This window comes from Canis lupus, chromosome 25 (genome assembly GCF_048164855.1).
Source record: "Canis lupus baileyi chromosome 25, mCanLup2.hap1, whole genome shotgun sequence".
Lineage (NCBI taxonomy): Eukaryota > Metazoa > Chordata > Mammalia > Carnivora > Canidae > Canis > Canis lupus.
In genome coordinates, this window is record NC_132862.1 from 28,140,825 (window position 1) to 28,160,306 (window position 19,482).

General features: G+C 38.6%; 1 protein-coding gene across 25 annotated transcripts in view; it reads right to left on the reverse strand.

Moving 5' to 3' along the window:
- PLEKHA5 (pleckstrin homology domain containing A5) overlaps positions 1 to 19,482 on the reverse strand; it is a 242,065-nt gene that overhangs the window by 4,030 nt on the left and 218,553 nt on the right. For 24 of the 25 annotated variants that reach the window (XM_072798812.1, XM_072798810.1, XM_072798805.1 and 21 more), the window contains 5 exons: positions 13,400 to 13,518; positions 9,470 to 9,679; positions 8,196 to 8,336; positions 7,643 to 7,767; positions 2,362 to 2,507 (listed from right to left, as the gene is read on the reverse strand). In XM_072798812.1, the coding sequence (XP_072654913.1) occupies positions 2,362 to 2,507; positions 7,643 to 7,767; positions 8,196 to 8,336; positions 9,470 to 9,679; positions 13,400 to 13,518 (741 nt within the window). Of the gene's footprint in view, positions 1 to 2,361; positions 2,508 to 7,642; positions 7,768 to 8,195; positions 8,337 to 9,469; positions 9,680 to 13,399; positions 13,519 to 19,482 lie in introns of those variants that run through there. The other variant, XR_012017644.1, reaches the window with a different exon arrangement.

Here is a 19,482-nt window from a genome sequence, read left to right on the forward strand (position 1 = left end):
CCCTGTACGGAGCTTGCTTCTCCCTCTATAGTGTCTCTGCCTCTCTCATGAATAAATAAATAAAATCTTAAATAAATAAAATCAACAGTTTAAATGTTGTGATTTTATTTATTTTTTCATGAGAGAGGCAGAGACATAGGCAGGCTCCATGCAGGGAGCCCAATGTGGGACTCGATCCCGGGTCTCCAGGATCACGCCCTGGGCTGAAGGTGGGCGCCCAACTGCCGAGCTGCCCAGGTGACATTAAATGTTGTGATTTTAATATACCCACACACTTTATGCAGACATGCCAAAACAGAAACAGAAAGTGGTCAGTGACAATTAAAAAAAAGGTGAGAATTCCTGTGCATGATGCCTTATAAATGATAGAGGCAAAAGAAAAGACAGTGCTTAATATGTTACAAGGAAACATGACTAATCACATAGATTTGCATGCTAGGTGTGTATAAGATCTAGAAAATACACTGCTGGAATCCTGTGTTCTTCCTAAGAAAAACAGTCTCAGATAATTGAATTGCATTGTATTTGCCCTTCTATAAAATGATGGAGAGGAGGATGAAAGGAGGGAGGATTATTTTTGTAAAGATTTTATTTGAGAGAAGGAGTGTGTGCACACACACGAGGAGGGGGAGGGTCAGAGGGAGAGAAACAGATCCCTCCTGAGCAGGGACCTTGACCCCAGGACCTTGGATCATGATCTTGGTTGAAGGCAGACCCTTAACCCACTGAGTCACCCAGGTGCCCCAGGAGGGTGGATTATTAATGGTTTTTTGCTTATGGACTATGAAAACCAATGTTAATAATATGGACTAGTGGTATGATCCCCCTCATCCCCACCCCTTGCCAAATATCATAAAGAAAAAGAGAAAATTAAATCTGTGAAGATTCCAAAAACAAATGAACAAAACAAAACAAACAGGAGGAGTGCCTGGATGGCTCAGTTGGTGAGGCATCTGCTTTAAGGTCATGAAAGCATCTGGCTTTCAGATCCTGGGGTCCTGGGATCAAGCCTTACAAAGGCCTCAGTGCTCAGTGGGGAGCCTGCTTCTCCCTCTCCCTGCTGCTTCCCCTCTCTCTCTCTCAAATAGATAAATAAAATATGTGAAAAACAAAAAAGAAAGTAGCATAGACATTTTTAATATTATTTTTAATTAACATTTTTTTTTTAAATTTTATTTATTTATGATAGTCACACAGAGAGAGAGAGAGGCAGAGACATAGGCAGAGGGAGAAGCAGGCTCCATGCACCAGGAGCCCGACATGGGATTCGATCCTGGGTCTCCAGGATCGCGCCCTGGGCCAAAGGCAGGCGCTAAACCGCTGTGCTACCCAGGGATCCCTAATTAACATTTTTTAGAGAGTGAGAGATGGGGGAGCAGAGAGAGGGGAAGAATCTTTTTTTTTTTTTTCTTTATTTATTTATGATAGTCACAGAGAGAGAGAGAGAGAGAGAGAGAGGCAGAGACACAGGCAGAGGGAGAAGCAGGCTCCATGCACCGGGAGCCCGACGTGGGACTCGATCCTGGGTCTCCAGGATCCTGCCCTGGGCCAAAGGCAGACGCCAAACCGCTGCGCCACCCAGGGATCCCTGAGGGGAAGAATCTTAAGCAGACTTCACGCTCAGCATAGAGCCCAACATGAGGCTCCATCTCACAACCCTAAGATCAATGACCTGAGCCAGACTCAAGAGTCAGATGCTTAACTGACCAAGCCACCCAGGAGCCCCTATCTTTTGACACACTATGGATCATGATCTTCTTTTTTTTAAATTAATTTTTTAAAAAAAGATTTTATTTATTTATTCACAGACCTAGAGAAAGAGGCAGAGACATAGGCAGAGTGGGGAGAAGCAGGCTCCATGCAGAGAGCCTGATGTGGGACTCCATCCTGGAACTCCAGGATCAAGCCCTGAGTTGAAGGCAAATGCTCAATCACTGAGCCACCCAGGTGCCCCGGATCATGATCTTCTATCAAAGAAAAACCCAGATGTGGATTATACCAGGGGTTACAGTAAACAAACCCATTCTACTTAGTTTAGGTATTAAATCTTCTATAGTCTCCAAGGTGGTAGGTTTGTGAAGACTGAGAATCCAGCCTCAGGGAAACAGATGCATTTTCCAAGTTCTGGAATATTTTATTAGAAAAAATTTATGGTATATGTGTTAAGGTTCAGACGAAAAAGAGAGAGAGAAAGAAGTTACCCCCGAGTCGGGAGAGATGTGGTGGATCAAGATAGATGCCACCCCTTCCCAGATGGGGGCAGTGGCAATCTTCCTGAAGGTGCATGTGGGAAGGCAAACTATAAATGCAGAAGTTCAGAGGACACCCCACTGAGAAAAGTATGAAACGTGAAATATCTACCTGCCATCGTTTGACTTTCTCTAGAAGCTTCAGGAGTTTGTTCATAAGAAACAATCGTTTCTTCCTGCTCATGAATACTGTCCTTTATATTTTCTTCAGGGTGGCTTTCTGCTTTATGATTTATGATCTGTGTCTCATCCTGTGGGCTAATGAAAATAGACTGATGTTTTAAAACTTGTTATTACAGAATACAATACATTTTTTTCTTCCAATTTATCATTACGAAAATTTACCATACACGAAAATGCCACCATCTATATTTAGTAACTGCTAACATTTTGCTTTTAATTAATCTCTTTTCTTCTCCTCCCCCCATAGAAGTTTTTAAACACAAAAAAATTAGAGCAAATCATACATGAAACCTGTACACTCAGGCGATCAACGTTGTACCAATTTTGTTTCATTTAAACTCCCAGTCTTCTACTTTCCATACTATTTTAAAGCAGATTTCAGACATATCATTCAATCTGTAAAAACTTCAGTTTGTACTTATAATAATATAATATTTTTTTTTTAATTTTTATTTATTTATGATAGTTACAGAGAGAGAGAGAGGCAGAGACACAGGCAGAGGGAGAAGCAGGCTCCATGCACTGGGAGCCTGATGTGGGATTCGATCCCGGGTCTCCAGGATCGCGCCCTGGGCCAAAGGCAGGCGCCAAACCGCTGCGCCACCCAGGGATCCCAATAATATAATATCTTAATGTCATCAAATATCCAGTCAGTGCTCAGATTTTCTTGATTGGCTCATTATATCATTTTAGAGTTACAAGTTTCAAGCAGATCCAAAGTCGATATATGTATTGTATTTGCCTGACAAGTCTCTTAAAGTTAACTTTATTTATTTATTTTTTAATTTTTATTTATTTATGATAGTCACACAGAGAGAGAGAGAGGCAGAGACACAGGCAGAGGGAGAAGCAGGCTCCATGCACCGGGATCCCGACGTGGGATTCAATCCCGGGTCTTCAGGATCGCGCCCTGGGCCAAAGGCAGGCGCCAAACCGCTGCGCCACCCAGGGATCCCCTTAAAGTTAACTTTAATCCAAAATACCCTATCCCACACAACACATCCTTTTTATTTTTTATTCTTTTTTTAGTTTATAAATTTTTTTTAATTGGTGTTCAATTTGCCAACATATAGAATAACACCCAATGCTCATCCCATCAATTGCTCCCTTCAGTGCCCGTCACCCAGTCACCCCCACCCCCCACCCACTTCCCCTTTATTTTTTAACACTATGTGAAAGAACCTGGTTTTACCCATCCTACATAGTTTACCACATTCTGTATTTTGATGATTATATTGCTCTTATTTTTAATAAAAATGATAGGACTTTGAGGCTTGATTGGATATAGGTTTTGTGGGGAACGGGGAAGATAATATCTTATCAAGTGGGGTTCATGCACTATTGCATTAACAGGTTGTTTCTTTTCGTTATGTTAAAAAAGATCAGTGAGTTCAACGGTTTCTTTTCTTTTTGTTTTTTTTAAAGATTTTATTTATTTATTCATGAGAGATACAGAGAGAGGCAGAGACACAGGCAGAGGGGAGAAGCAGGCTCCATGCAGGGAGCCCGATGCGGGACTCAATCCCGGGTCTCCAGGATCACGCCCTGGGCTGAAGGCAGAGCTAAACCACTGAGCCACTCGAGCTGCCCAGTTCAAGGGTTTCTTGAACCACTCATAAAGTTCCCTGACAGACTTTCAGCTAACAGCTTTTCCAGCCATTGAGGAATATTGTTCAATTCCATTAGCATTGTCCAAAACGGCCAACAAATTATTTTTTGCAGTTGTTGGATCATTAAACTCATAGATTTTTAATATACTAGATGTGTTCTAATCTATGGCTGTTAACAAAACAGCAGGTTTTTTTTTTTTTTCTTATCAGCTATTGCCAAAAGTTTTTCAAATTCAATCTTGCTATTCATTGACGAAATAAAGGCATTCTAAGTAACATAAAATCATTGCATTTCTCTTTTCCAGCTCTGGTGATTTTTCTAATGAAGCGTGAGATTGAGGATATACACATAAGAAGGCCAGTCAAGAAATACAGCTATAGGGCAGCCCCGGTGGCTTCAGCTCAGGGCCTGATCCTGGAGATCCAGGATCGAGTCCCATGTCAGGCTCCCTGCATGGAGCCTGCTTCTCCCTCTGCCTGTGTCTCTGCCTCTCTTTCTCTCTCTATGTCTCTCAGGCATAAATAAATAAAATCTTAAAAAAAAAAAAAGAAATACAGCTATAAAGAAGAAACAATACCTATTCTACTAAAGCTGTTCCAAAAGATAGAAAGGGATGGAGTACTTCCAAACTTGTTCTAGGAGGCCAGCATCACCCTAATTCCAAAAGCAGACAAAGACCCCACCAAAAAAGAGAATTATAGACCAATATCCCTGATGAACAAGGATGCAAAAATTCTCAACAAGATACTAGCCAATAGGATCCAACAGTACATTAAGAAGATGATTCACCATGACCAAGTAGGATTTATCCCCGGGACGCAAGGCTGGTTCAACACTTGTAAAACAATCAATGTGATTCATCATATCAGCAAGAGAAAAACCAAGAACCATAGGATCCTCTCAATAGATGCAGAGAAAGCATTTGACAAAATACAGCATCCATTCCTGACCAAAACTCTTCAGAGTGTAGGGATAGAGGGAACATTCCTCAGCATCTTAAAAGCCATCTATTAAAAGCCCACAGCAAACATCATTCTCAATGGGGAAACACTGGGAGCCTTTCCCCTAAAATCAGGAACACGACAGGGATGTCCACTCTCACCACTGCTATTCAACATAGTACTAGAAGTCCTAGCCTCAGCAATCAGGCAACAAAAAGAAATAAAAGGCATTTAAATTGGCAAAGAAGAAGTCAAACTCTCCCTTTTTGCAGATGACATGATACTCTACATAAAGACTCCACCCCAAGATTGCTAGAACTCACCTAGGAATTCGGCAGTGTGTGGCAGGATACAAAATCAATGCCCAGAAATCAGTGGCATTTCTATACACTAACAATGAGACTGAAGAAAGAGAAATTAAGGAGTTAATCCCATTTACAATTGCACCTAAAAGCATAAGATACCTAGGAATAAACCTAACCAAAGAGGTTAAGGATCTATACTCTAAAAACTACAGAACGCTTCTGAAAGAAACTGAAGACACAAAGAGATGGAAAAATATTCCATGCTCATGGATTGGAAGAATTAATATTGTGAAAATGTCAATGCAACCAAGGGCAACTTACACATTTAATGCAATCCCTATCAAAATACCATGGACTTTCTTCAGAGAGTTGGAACAAATCATCTTAAGATTTGTGTGGAATCAGAGAAGACCCTGAATAGCCAGGGGAATATTGAAAAAGAAAACCAGAGCCGGGGGCATCACAATGGCAGATTTCAGCTTGTACTACAAAGCAGTGATCATCAAAACAGTGTGGTACTGGAACAAAAATAGACACATAAATCAATGGAACAGAATAGAGACCCCAGAAATGGACCCTCAACTCTATGGTCAACTAATATTTGACAAAGCAGGAAAGACTATCCACTGCAAAAAGGACAGTCTCTTCAATAAATGGTGCTGGGAAAATTGGACATCCACATGCAGAAGAATGAAACCTGGCCACTGTCTTTCACCATACACAAAGATAAACTCAAAATGGATGAAAGATCTAAATGTGAGACAAGATTCCATCAAAATCCTAGGGGAGAACACAGGCAACACCCTTTTTGAATTTGGCCACAGCAACTTCTTGCAAGATACATCTATGAAGGCAAGGGAAACAAAAGCAAAAATGAACTACTGGGACTTCATCAAGATCAAAAGCTTCTGCACAGCAAAAGAAGCAGTTAACAAAACTAAAAGACAACCTACAGAATGGGAGAAGATATTTGCAAATGACGTATCAGATAAAGGGCTAGTTTCCAGGATCTATAAAGAACTTATTAAACTCAACACCAAAGAAACAAACAATCCAATCATGAAATGGGCAAAAGACATGAACAGAAATTTCACAGAGCAAGACATAGACATGGCCAACATGCACATGAGAAAATACTCCGCATCACTTGCCATCAGCGAAGTACAAATCAAAACCACGATGAGATACCACCTCACACCAGTGAGAATGGGGAAAATTAACAAGACAGGAAACAACAAATGTTGGAGAAGATGTGGAGAAAGGGGAACCCTCTTGTACTGTTGGTGGGAATGTGAACTGGTGCAGCCACTCTGGAAAACTGTGTGGAGGTTCCTCAAACAGGTAAAAATAGACCTGCCCTACGACCTAGCGCCATTGCACTGTGGGGATTTACCCCAAAGATACAGATGCAGTGAAACGGCAGGACACCTGCACCCCGATGTTTCTAGCAGCAATGGCCACAATAGCCAAACTGTGGAAGGAGCCTTGGTGTCCATCGAAAGATGAATGGATAAAGAAGATGTGGTTTATGTATACAATGGAATATTACTCAGCCATTAGAAATGACAAATACCCACCATTTGCTTCAACGTGGATGGAACTGGAAGGTATTATGCTGAGTGAAATAAGTCAATCAGAGAAGGACAAACATTATATAGTCTCATTCATTTGGGGAATATAAAAAACAGTGAAAGGGATTAAAGGGGAAAGGAGAGAAAATGAGTGGGAAATATCAGTAAGGGAGACAGAACATGAGAGACTCCTAACTCTGGGAAATGAACAATGGGTAATGGAAGAGGAGGTGGGCAGGGGGATGGGGTGTCTGGGTGATGGGCACTGAAGGGGGCACCTGATGGGATGAGCACTGGGTGTTATACTATATGTTGGCAAATCGAACTCCAATAAAAAATATATACAAAAGAAAAAAGAAATACAGCTTAAAAATAAATAGCAAATCATTATGACTTTTGGAACACATCAGATACCTTGGATTTCTGATCAGTGTCTATCATTACTGATCCATTATACAGGCAATGCTGAGACAATGTAAGTTTTGCCACTCTTTTAAAGGTCTTTATTGAATTTCTAGGTGCTAATAAGTGTTAAATGCAATACCTGTGCTTTCTTACTTAATCATTGTAACACATTTGTGAGACAGGTACTATTATCCCCATTTTTACAAGTAAGGAACCTGCAGTTTAGGGAGGTTATGTAAATTGCTCAAGATCCTAAATAACTCTTAAATAGCCAAGTTGGGACAGGAATCCAAGACTTTTTGAATCAGGAGTTCACCATTATTAAGTAGTTATATAGTTTTGGGAGTGATTCCTTTGTTGCTTTCCCTAATTATTACCTGCATGAAACATCTTCAGGCATTTTCTCTTGGTTTCCCTCTTTATCTATCATTTCTTCTGAACTTACTCCATTTGGTTCAGGTTTGAAGAGCGTTTTGGAAAAAATGTCCTCAGTTTTTTTAAACTATAGAAGAAGAAGAAAAATGATTAAAAAAATAAAAGTTCGTCATTAAATGATACCCTGTCAAATAGTAACTGAAATACATATTGAGATTCAAGTATATGAGAAATATTAACATTCTTCACTACTAGATGCAAAGAATTATTTGCCTAGAGGGATAATGCATATTGCTAATAGCTAGCAGCTCTGGGATATGAGATTCTTTAATTGAGGTTAACAGTAATTTATTCTAACCTTGATTATGTTTTAACTGTTCAATTAACCCATTTTTCTGATGTGCTGAATACATCTCTCAGGTTAAACAAAATTGATCATTTCACTTAGACTTATGGTCTCTCCAATGAAATGAAACATAATTATTTTCAGCCTTACCACTTGATCTAATATTCAAAAAACTACCCCTTTGGAATATCTGTTCTAAGATAATCTACCTCTTTGCTGAAATCCATATTTTGAGGTTCAGCTTCTTTTAGTTGAACAATTTCTGCTGCAGGAGTTTCGTGGTTCGGCTTTACATCATTTTCTCTAACGACGGTATCCAATTCCTTAATGTTATCATCCCTTCTTCGAGGCTGTCCAAAAAATACACAGCAGAGATTCATACTATAAAGCCATGCAAAGTTTTTTTTTCTCAAAATATTTTATTTATTTATTTATGAGCGACAGAGAGAGAGAGGCAGAGGCATAGGCAGCAGGAGAAGCAGGCTCCATGCAGAGAGCCTGATGCGGGACTCGATACCAGAACTCCAGGATCATGCCCTGGGTTGAAGGCAGCCGCTCAACCACTGAGCCACCCAGGGATCCCAGCCATGTAAAGTTTTTAGATAGCACCCGTTAATTTTGAAAAAAGGCTGATCTTCACTTACAAGGAGGTTTCCTTATAAAACCAACAGAGGAAAAAAAAGTATCTATCTATCTATCTATCTATCTATCTATCTATCTATCTATCTATCTATCTCAGTATTCCACAGATTTTTTTTCTCATCTCTTTTATTTTTCCATTTTGTAATTTGTAGAATGTGCAATTATTCAATTGTTAATCTTCTAAATCTTTAGTAGCAATGCCTGCAAGCTCTTGATTAGATAGAAAAGGGATTTCTAGGAAGACAGAGCAACACTTTGATACATGTTTACTAATAGGGAAAGATCCAGGCAGAAGCTACTGAGCAAGGCTTGCTAGTCTGTTAACCTGTCTTCATAAATTGGGGTAACAAACAAATAATAAGAAATGGAATGGTTATCACTTCACAAGGCTGAGGTTGGAATGTGATGAATAGTAGACTTAGAAGCTCTCTCCTGCTATAATTTAGGTCATAGTTAAATTAGGACAGAGTAATACACATTTTATTGGAGGGGGAATTGGGGACTATCTTGGTAACCTGTGTAGCATTTCCTATTTGCTGAAAGCACTTTTATCTTCTTAGTAACTCTGTGAAGTACATCGGATGGGCTGTATCATCATCTAATTTACAGTAGAGAAGATTAAGTCCACAACTGGTACAAGGATAGCCAACAAATAATATAGCTCTGATTTTTTAACTCAGGCTATTTCCACTCTACTACCTTATTATTATGGGAATTAAATAATATAAAATAACTATCCACACTGCAGACATTTGAAAACCCATCAATTCTGTAACTCCATGATCCTGATTCAAGCGATACTAGATTTACACAGAAGAATGATTAAATGCAATTGATGTACCTGGGTAGTCCTGAATGGATTATCCCTTAAAACTGAAGGGCTTTGTAAGGGTGACTGGTCTAAAGCACCAATAACATTTAACCCTTTTTTCTTTTCCCTCAAGCATGCTTGTTGATGTCTCCTTATTCTTTCCATTTGCTCTTCCACAGTCATCCTAGGCCGGGTACTTTCAGCCAAACAAAGCTGGTCCACTGCACTTCTTGGTCTTTCCTTTAAATTAAAAATAGACATATGAACACAAAGATGCAGAATAACTTCTGAAAAGTATGTTGGAAGAAAAAATGTTCTAAAGTGCATTTATTGGGGCGCCTGGGTAGCTCAGTCAGTTAAGCGTCTGCCTTCAGCTCAGGTCATAACCTCCGCGGGTCCTGGGATCGAGCCCTACATCTCTCTCTCCCTCCCCTTCACCCTGCTTGTGCTCTCTCTCTGTCAAACAAACAAACAAACAAACAAACAAAAAATAAACTCTTAAAAAAAAAAGTGCATTTATTTTTTTTCTCAAAGTCAAAAATGGAGGTCTGTTAACACCAGAAAGGCAAACTGTTTTATCCTTCACTAGTAATTGGTGATACATGGTCACTGAAACAGGAAATTGTATAAAACTCAAACTAGGGAAAAATGGGGGGCACAGCTTCTAAATATATGAGATTTATTTTTTATAATCCCCCCCCAGATTTTATCTTTAAGTAATCTCTATACCCAACATGGGCCTTGAACTTATAACCCCAAGATCAAGAGTAGCATGATCTACTAACTGAGCCAGCCAGGCACCTCAGATACTTATTTTAATGAAAATGTAATGTTTTAAGTCACACATTTACTGAGAGACGGCTTATAGAGAAAAATCCTTCGTTTATGATCAATAAAAGAACTACAGAAATACTATGTTCCATAAATCAGATGGTTTTATTTGAAAACTATATATATACATGTGTTTATGGCTCATTTTTATGACTTACTGAAGGGTTTAAAAATATTTGTCACATAAATAACCAAATCTCACTTCTTTACTTATTAAAGAATAAAACAATATTGGTATAAAATGCAAAATAAGAACTTCAATATTAGTCATAAGCAAAATTTAGCTTATTTTATATACTAGAACATTTAAATTTTTTTTTTTAATTTTTATTTATTTATGATAGTCACAGAGAGAGAGAGAGAGAGGCAGAGACACAGGCAGAGGGAGAAGCAGACTCCATGCACCGGGAGCCTGACGTGGGATTCGATCCCGGGTCTCCAGGATCGCGCCCTGGGCCAAAGGCAGGCGCTAAACCACTGCGCCACCCAGGGATCCCTAGAACATTTAAATATTAATCATATAGTAGAATCTATGGCATAGAGTCCATAGGTTTCTTCTTTATGTCTCTTGTCTGAGTTGGTGGGGACTGAGACATTGGTGAAGTTGCTTGCTTTCAAAAGAACCCAGGGCAGAGATAAGCATTTCTGTGACAAAGCAGTGTGTCAGGCAAACCCTCTAAGATCTTTCTCTCTCTTGCAATCTGAAAAATGCCGGTAGGGCAGGAGCTATAGCTCTAGAGCCATATTCAATTTTATAGAATAAATATCTTTAAAAGCTCAAGTAAAAACTGAAAAGCCTTAATGTGCACAAGTGATGATGATTCTCCATTATATGTACAATAAAACACGTTCACACTTTGGAAAACAAAATACCAAACAAACCGAAAAATCATAAAAAAAAAAGGAAATTCTAGCTACAGATTGGTAACTAGCTCCTATAGCATCCCTTTCCTTTTATTTTTGTCTTGCATTTTATTAAGTTTCTTATTTTATCCTTTTATTTTTAGTAACTACAAATGTAGTCTTCCCGGCTTTTCTACGTTTATACAAAAATGTCAACTGCAACTTCTTCCAAGTTGTCATATTATTAAAGATCTATTGTTTTTAAATGCCAGATATTGTTAATTTTTAGATTTTTTTTCTCCAATGATAACTAGAAACGGTCTCTTTGCAGTTTTAGTTAGCATTTTAAAAATTATTATGGGGTTGAAAAATTATCATATATTTGTGAATTACTTAACATATTTTCCATAAAGAAACTCTTAAAAATAACTGGTCTACATTCACTCCTCATCTCTTAAGGAACTTGTCTATTATGCTCCAAGTATTTTATTCTGGTATTGAGTTTGGTTATAAATGCCTTCCCTGTACCGATATTTTAGAACTGTAGACTTCCATACTATTTCTTAAATAGAAGATATCTACTATTTAAGATAGTTATATACTAAAAATAGTTATAGAATATAAATCTACTAAATATGTTTCTTTTTCATTTCAACACATATTTTAACTTTTTTTTAATGTAAGCTCTACTATACCCAATGTGGGGCTTGAACTCATGACTACAAGATCAAGAGTTGCATGTTCTACTGAATGAACCAGCCAGGCATCCTTCAACATGCATTTTTATCTTAAATTTTATTTTAAATTCTTAAAGATTTTATTTTCAAGTAATCTCTACAAGCAACATGGGGCTTGAACTCACAACCTTGAGATGAAGAGTCGTATGCTCTTTCAGTGGAGCCAGCTGAGTACCCCTCAACACGTATTTTTTTTTTTTTTTTTTTTAAAGATTTTACTTATTTATTCCATGATAGTCACACAGAGAGAGAGAGGCAGAGGGAGAAACAGGCTCCATGCACCGGGAGCCCGACATGGGACTCGATCCTGGGTCTCCAGGATCGCACCCTGGGCCAAAGGCCGGTGCTAAACCGCTGTGCCACCCAGGGATCCCCAACACGTATTTTTAAAACCTTTTTCTGTTGATTTATTTTCATATTATAATTTCCAAAAAAATACTCTTTCAATCTTTAAAAGAAAAAGCCTAACTATGAAAAAACAATGCTATTATAAAACCATGACCACTAATGTTAATATGGATATATAGCTGTTCATTAATTTTTATTCTATAGTAATTATCTTCCTAGATCTTTACAATTTTGTACTAATTAAAAAATATTTCTTGTATATAAACTTGTCAGGTGTTTTACACACATACTTTGTAGCTGTATTTTAATATTTTTCAAGAATAACCATAAATCTTATCATTTGTAGTATTTTTCATTCTTCTAGCTTAAAATTATCAAATTGCCTCATACCAAATAAGTAGAGAGTTTATAAAGATGAAAAGTAAAAATTCTTGGGTTCCTAGGTGGCTCAGTCTGTTAGGTATCTATCTTCGGCTCGGGTCATGATCCTGGGTCCTAGGATCAAGCTCTGCATCAGACTTCCTGCTCAGAGAGGAGTGTGCTCCTCTTCCTCTTTTTGCCCTCCCCCTCCCACCACTGTGCTCTCTTAAAAAAAAAAAAAAATCTTAAAAAAACCTACATTCTTTGCACCCAAATTTCTGAGACTACCTGGTGAAAGGAGTTAAGTATCCTGACAATGTTCCCAAAATGACCAAGCTTATACTGGTTTACAGCAGGCTGAATTAAATGGATCTCAGGTGAATATGTGAAATACAGAATTTATTTCCCAATCTCAGTTCACATTTCTCAGGGTCACCAGAGGACTGGCAAACTCCAAACCTACCATAGCTAAAAGCCCTCTAAACTCAGGTTAGCTTGGAAATCCATTACCTTAGTTGACCACAGGATATGTCTATCACTTTCATCAAAGAAATTCTTAGAGAGGTGTCAGGAGATGTAACATAGGGCAGCTATATGAGAATAGATTCTACAAATTGTGGACCCTCTGGATCAAAACAAACCTAGAGTAGGTATTGAGTAGGTCTGTCCCCTACGCGCTAATTTCCCGAATGTAATTTAAAAAAATTAAGATTACTAAGTTTTTCTTGAGTATGTAAAAATTTTTTTGGTGAAACACTAAAAAAAGGGGGGGGAATTATGTATGAGAAAGCAATATAGAGGCTTAAGAATCCTTCTAGAAATTAACTTCTAAGTTAAATACCGTTCTTGAATCCATCATCTTCTTAGTTTTCCTTAAGGTTACATAGGAGGCTATTGTTGAAGATTCAGGTGTTGGTGATTTTGTTCTGGGAGGGACTACTCCAACAGGAAAGTGGGAACCTAAAAATTAAAAGAGTAGTAAGTTCTACAAAACATCTTTCACACAACATTGCTTTCTTTTGACATACTCAATTTCTGAGGCTTTTATTTTATTTAATTTTATTTTTAAGTAGGCTCCATGCTGGGCATAAGCTCCCAACCCTGAGATCAAGATCCGAGCAGAGATCAAGAGTCTGATGCTTACCTGACTGAGCCATCCAGGTTCCCCTCTGAGTTTTTTTTTTAAGACTTTATTTATTTATTCATGAGAGACAGAGAGAGAGAGAGAGAGAGGCAGAGACATAGGCAGAGAGAGAAGCAGGCTCTATGTAGGGAGTCCCAATCAATGTGGGACTTGATTCCGGGACTCCAGGATCACGCTCTGGTCCAAAGGGAGACACGTGAACCACTGAGCCACCCAGGAGTCCCCCACTCTGACACTTTTAAAATCAAAAGGCAAATTTATTGGGAGTGCCTGAGTGGTTCAATTGGTTAAGTGTCTGACTCCTGATTTCTGCTTGGGTCATGATCTCAGCATTGTGAACTCTGCACTACCTAAGATTCTTTCTCCCTCTTCCTCTGCACCCCCTCCCCTCACTAGCGTGTACTCTCTCTCTCTCAAAAAAAAGGGGCAAATTAATTTTTGTTTACTTTTTTAAAGATTCTCTTTTTAAGTAATCTCTATACCCAGTGGAGCTTCAATTTACGACCCCGAGATTAAGAGTCTACGTGCTCTACTGACAAGCCAGCAAGGCGCTCTAAAAGGCAAATTTATCTTTTGAAAAGAACCAGGGAAAATGTAGTAGTCTAATGTACTTGACCTAAAGTTCTACGGTAATAGACAACATCAAAAAAGTTAATTATAAAATTAGTAATAACCAATGGATCATATATATCCTCACAAGAACCTTCTTAAGAAAAAAAGATGAATGAAGTGCAATATCTACCTGCATTAATTTACTTCCTCAAGTCCATATAGCTCAGCAACAGCATGGCTGGAGCTTCTACTTTAGCCTTCTTTCCATTCACAACATTTTCAGAGATTGAAAGTACTTTAATCTTCTCACATATCAAAGATCAGGAAAGGCATGACCCAAAGAGGTTAAGTAATTTACCTACATGTCTTTAATTTCCATTTGCTCTCTTTCCAGTCACACTGTACTATTTTTTTTTTTAAATTTTTTTTTTTTAAATTTATTTATGATAGTCACAGAGAGAGAGAGAGAGAGGCAGAGACACAGGCAGAGGGAGAAGCAGGCTCCATGCACCGGGAGCCTGATGTGGGATTCGATCCCGGGTCTCCAGGATCGCGCCCTGGGCCAAAGGCAGGCGCCAAACCGCTACGCCACCCAGGGATCCCCAACACTGTACTATTTTAATAAAGAGTCCACTAACAACATTAACAAGTCACCCTGTAGGGAATCACTGTCACTTTCTGTGTTTTTAAAAATTTCTTTTTTAAATTTTTTTAATTTATTTATGATAGTCACACAGAGAGAGAGAGAGAGAGAGAGAGGCAGAGAGGGAAGCAGGCTCCATGCACCGGGAGCCCGATGTGGGACTCGATCCCGGGACTCCAGGATCGCACCCTGGGCCAAAGGCAGGTGCTAAACCGCTGTGCCATCCAGGGATCCCTGTTTTTAAAAATTTCTAAAATGAACATACACCATAGAACACAACATCATTAATACAATAACAATAAAAACTAAAAGTAAGTTAACATATAAAATGTATACATTTATATTGTGGTCATCTTGTGTACTATTATCCAGGAGGATACTGGCAAAAGAAAAATTGTTAAAATCTCAATGGTTTTCTTAAAAAAAAAAAAAAAGGAAAAAGAAAAACATCATTCTCTTTGGGTTCACTTACAGTTACATCAACTAACGGAAAAAGTTAAAAGGAAGTCTAATTTCTTCCCCAAAGACAGATGGTAGGTCAATCATTTAGGACTCCTTTCAATTATACACCAATTGGTAGCTCAGGTTTTAATATTGTTTAAGAACTCTATTAGTAGGGATCCCTGGGTGGCGCAGCGGTTTGGCGCCTGCCTTTGGCCCAGGGCGCGATCCTGGAGACCCGGGATTGAATCCCACGTCGGGCTCCCGGTGCATGGAGCCTGCTTCTCCCTCTGCCTGTGTCTCTGCCTCTCTCTCTCTCTGTGTGTGACTATCATAAATAAATAAAAAAATTTAAAAAAAAGAAAAGAAAATCGTATTAAAAAAAGAACTCTATTAGTATTATAAGGTATATTTAAGAATGTGAAGAGTTGAGTTGATACACAACATAGGTAATTTTGCAGTTCAAACAAAGAGAAAGCTTCTATTATCCCAGCTAGTGATCCATTTTTAAAAGCCTCACTTTAGGTCACGTGGTACAAATTATGGCATAATTTGATCTGCATACTTCAGACAATTTATTCAATGAGAGCTTATGACTGTTAGTCAAAAAACAAACAACTCCAACACCTATGGGTTCATTGTTGGCTTAGTTGGGTAAGTATGCAACTCTTAATCTCAGGGTTGTTGAGTATGAGCTCCATGTTGGGTGTAGAGATTACAAAAAAAAAAAAAAAAAGAAAAAAGAAAAAGGGATGCCTGGGTGGCTCAGTGGTTGAGACCTCCCTTTGGCCCAGGGCGTGATCCTGGAGTCCTGGAATCGAGTCCCACACATTGGGCTCCCTGCATGGAGACTGCTTCTCTCTCTGCCTATGTCTCTGCCTCTCTCTCTCTGTGTTTCTCATGAATAAATAAAATCTTAAAAAAAAAAATAAAGAAAAAAAGAAAAACACCTAAATTTTAAGAGGTAAACTTTGAGGAAGAATCCAAACCCTATAGAGAACATACATCAGTCAAGGTATATTTTAATAGTAAAGACATGCATTGATGGAACAAATTATCAACTTCTTTACTTTTTTCCAATTCAAAAAATTTCTACTGATGAGTTAAAGTCACTTATTAAATAGTTGCTAAATTTTATAAACTTGACTGGTCATATTTATCTAATACAGATCATGCGGCATTAGGACTATGTAGAAACCAGAAAAAAAGAATGGAATAAAATATGCACAAACAGAATAGTGTAGTCCTTATTCTACTTATGTACTAAATGCTTTGCCAACAGGGATTAAAAATGTTACACAAGTGATACACAGCAACTTTCCTCCCCATATCCTATCTGAAGGGGATAGAAACTACTCAGGTCCAGGAAACCAAGTGCTATTGAAACAGGCATTCTGGCTAGGTTCACTGAGTTTCTTAGGTGGGGTTCAAATGTACAATCCTGAGATTGAGAGTTGTATGCTCTACCAACTGAGCCAGCCAAATGCCCCTAGGTCTATTGAGATTGATTGATTGATGGTTTTATTTATTTATTTATTCATGAGAGACACAGAGACAGAGAGGCAGAGACACAGGCAGAGGGAGAAGCAGGCTCCATGCAGAGAGCCCGATGTGGGACTCAATCCCGGGACTGTGGGATCATACCCTGAGCCAAAGGCAGACGCTCAACTGCTGAGCACCCAGGTGTCCTGTCTATGTCTATTGAGTTTTAAAGAAAAGCTACAAAGTCCCCATTTTTTAAAGTAGGCTCCATGCCCAGCATGAAGCCCAACGTGGAGCTCAATCTCAAGACCCTGAGGTCAAGCCTTGAGCTGAGATCAAGAGTTAAGCATCTGACTTTAGCTTGGGTCATGAGATCGAGCCCTGCATTAGGCTCTGCACTCATCGGGGAGGTTGCTTCCTCCTCTCCCTCTGCCCCTTCCCCTGCTTGTGTGCTCTCTCTCTCAAATAAAGTTAATAAAATGTTAGCAACCAACACATTTTTTTGGGGGGGGGGGGCTAAGAATCTTGCCACCTATATTCATAGATACTACTACTTATAACTATTAGTGCAAAAATATGAAATAAATCATTATCAAATAGAATCTAGTAACACATTAAAGGAAAAATATACTATAAATGAGGTTTATATTAGGAATGCAAAAGGATGGTTTTTAACATTTTCAAATATCTACTTATTTATTTATTTATTTATTTATTTATTTATTTAGGTAGGCTCCATGCCCAGTGTGGAGCCCAATGTGGGGTTTAAACTCAGAACCCTGAGATCAAGACCTGTGTTGAAGAGTCAGACCCCCCTTTGTTTTTTCCCTTTTTTTTGTTTTTTAAAGATTTTATTTATTCATGAGAGACAGAGGGGGAGAGAGAGAGACAGGCAGAGGGAGAAGCAGGCTCCAAGCAGGGAGCCCAACATGGGACTTGATCCCGGGCCTCCAGGATCACGCTCTGGGCTGAAGGTGGCGCTAAACCGCTGAGCCACCTGGGCTGCCCAAGAGTCAGACCCTTAACTGACTGAGCCACCCAGGTGCCCTGCAAATGGATGGTTTAATTCAGAAAATTTAGTACCTGTGACTCAATATATTAATATATAAAGAGAAAAATATGATTGCTAGCAATGCATCTAATAAAACTCAATATCCTTTCATGAGAAAGGAAGACTTGGGGTACCTGGGTGGCTCAGTCAATTGAGCATCTACCTTTGGCTCAGGTCAAGATCTCAGGGTCCTGGGATCGAGCCCTGTGTTGGGCTCCCTGCAAGGAGTCTGCTTCTCCCTCTGCTTCTGCTTCCCTCCCCACCCTAGCCTGTGTTCTCTCTCTTTCAAGTGACTAAATAAAATCTTTAAAAGAAAAAAAAAAACTTACTGAAATGAGAATAGATACTTTCATAATATGATCAATGTACATATCCCACCACAAACCCAGTAGCACAATCAATGGGAAAAATTTTAAAGCATTTCCACTGAAGTCAACAACAGAATTAGGATATCCACTAACCTCTATTAATATTATTGTGCAACTACTGGCTCCAGAGAAAGAATAGGTATAAAATTAGGAAAGGGAAAAAGGAAAACTATAATTATGATATCACTGTATATCTGGAAAGTCTCAACAAAACAACTGAACTACTACTAAAAACATTTAGATAATTTAAAAAGGTAATGCCAGCCTTAACCTTGGTCAATGTGGTAATGTGGTCAATGTGGCCTGTAAGTGGAATCTCACTGTGGTCTTCATCTGCAGTTCTCTGTAACTAAAAACCCTGCACTTCTTTTCATACACTTTTTGCTTTGTAAATATACTCTATTGTAAAGTGTCTGCTCAGGTGTTGTATACACCCTGATTTTTAAAAAAATATTTTATTTCTTTATTCATAAGAGACACAGAGAGAGAGAGAGAGGCAGAGACATAGGCAGAGGGAGAGGCAGGCTCCATGCAGGGAGCCCGATGTGGGACTCGATCCTGGGACCTGGGGTCACGTCCTGGGCCGAAGGCAGGCGCTTAACCGCTGAGCCACCCAGGGATCCCTACACCCTGATTTTTAAAAAATCTTGGCCGTGTATTGTGTATTCATCGAAAAGGAGAACAAAGATCTGGTTTGTAGGTGGTTGGTTGTGAACCTGTGCTTTAAAAGTTTCTCCAAATCGTGGGTATATGCCTGATATTTCATTAACTTATACACTACCTACATTTTTACTTAGCACTTACTACAAAATTATTGGTTGGATAAATGAAAGAGATTTCTCTTTATTGCTTTTATTAAACAGAGCAGATACAAAGGAAGAAGTATAAAATATGTGCAAGCATAAAGAATTATCTACCCATTTAGTCATTACACAGCTTAAGAAATATCATCATTACCTTTAATAGCCTTTTTTCAACATTCCCTAATCCCTTCTTCTTTCCTGTCTCTCCTAAGAGGTAATTAACTGTTGGATTATGCATTTATTTTCCCATTTTTCTTTATAGTTCTCTAATATTTGAATTCCTAAAAAAAAATCTACTTCAGTATTGCATATTTTTAACATACACATACGTGGAGCTATATGTTATGCAGCTTTCTACAACTTGATATTTTCACACAACATTAGGTTCAAGTTTTCTTGTTGCCTTAAGTTTTAGATGTTTTTATAAACATGATACAGCT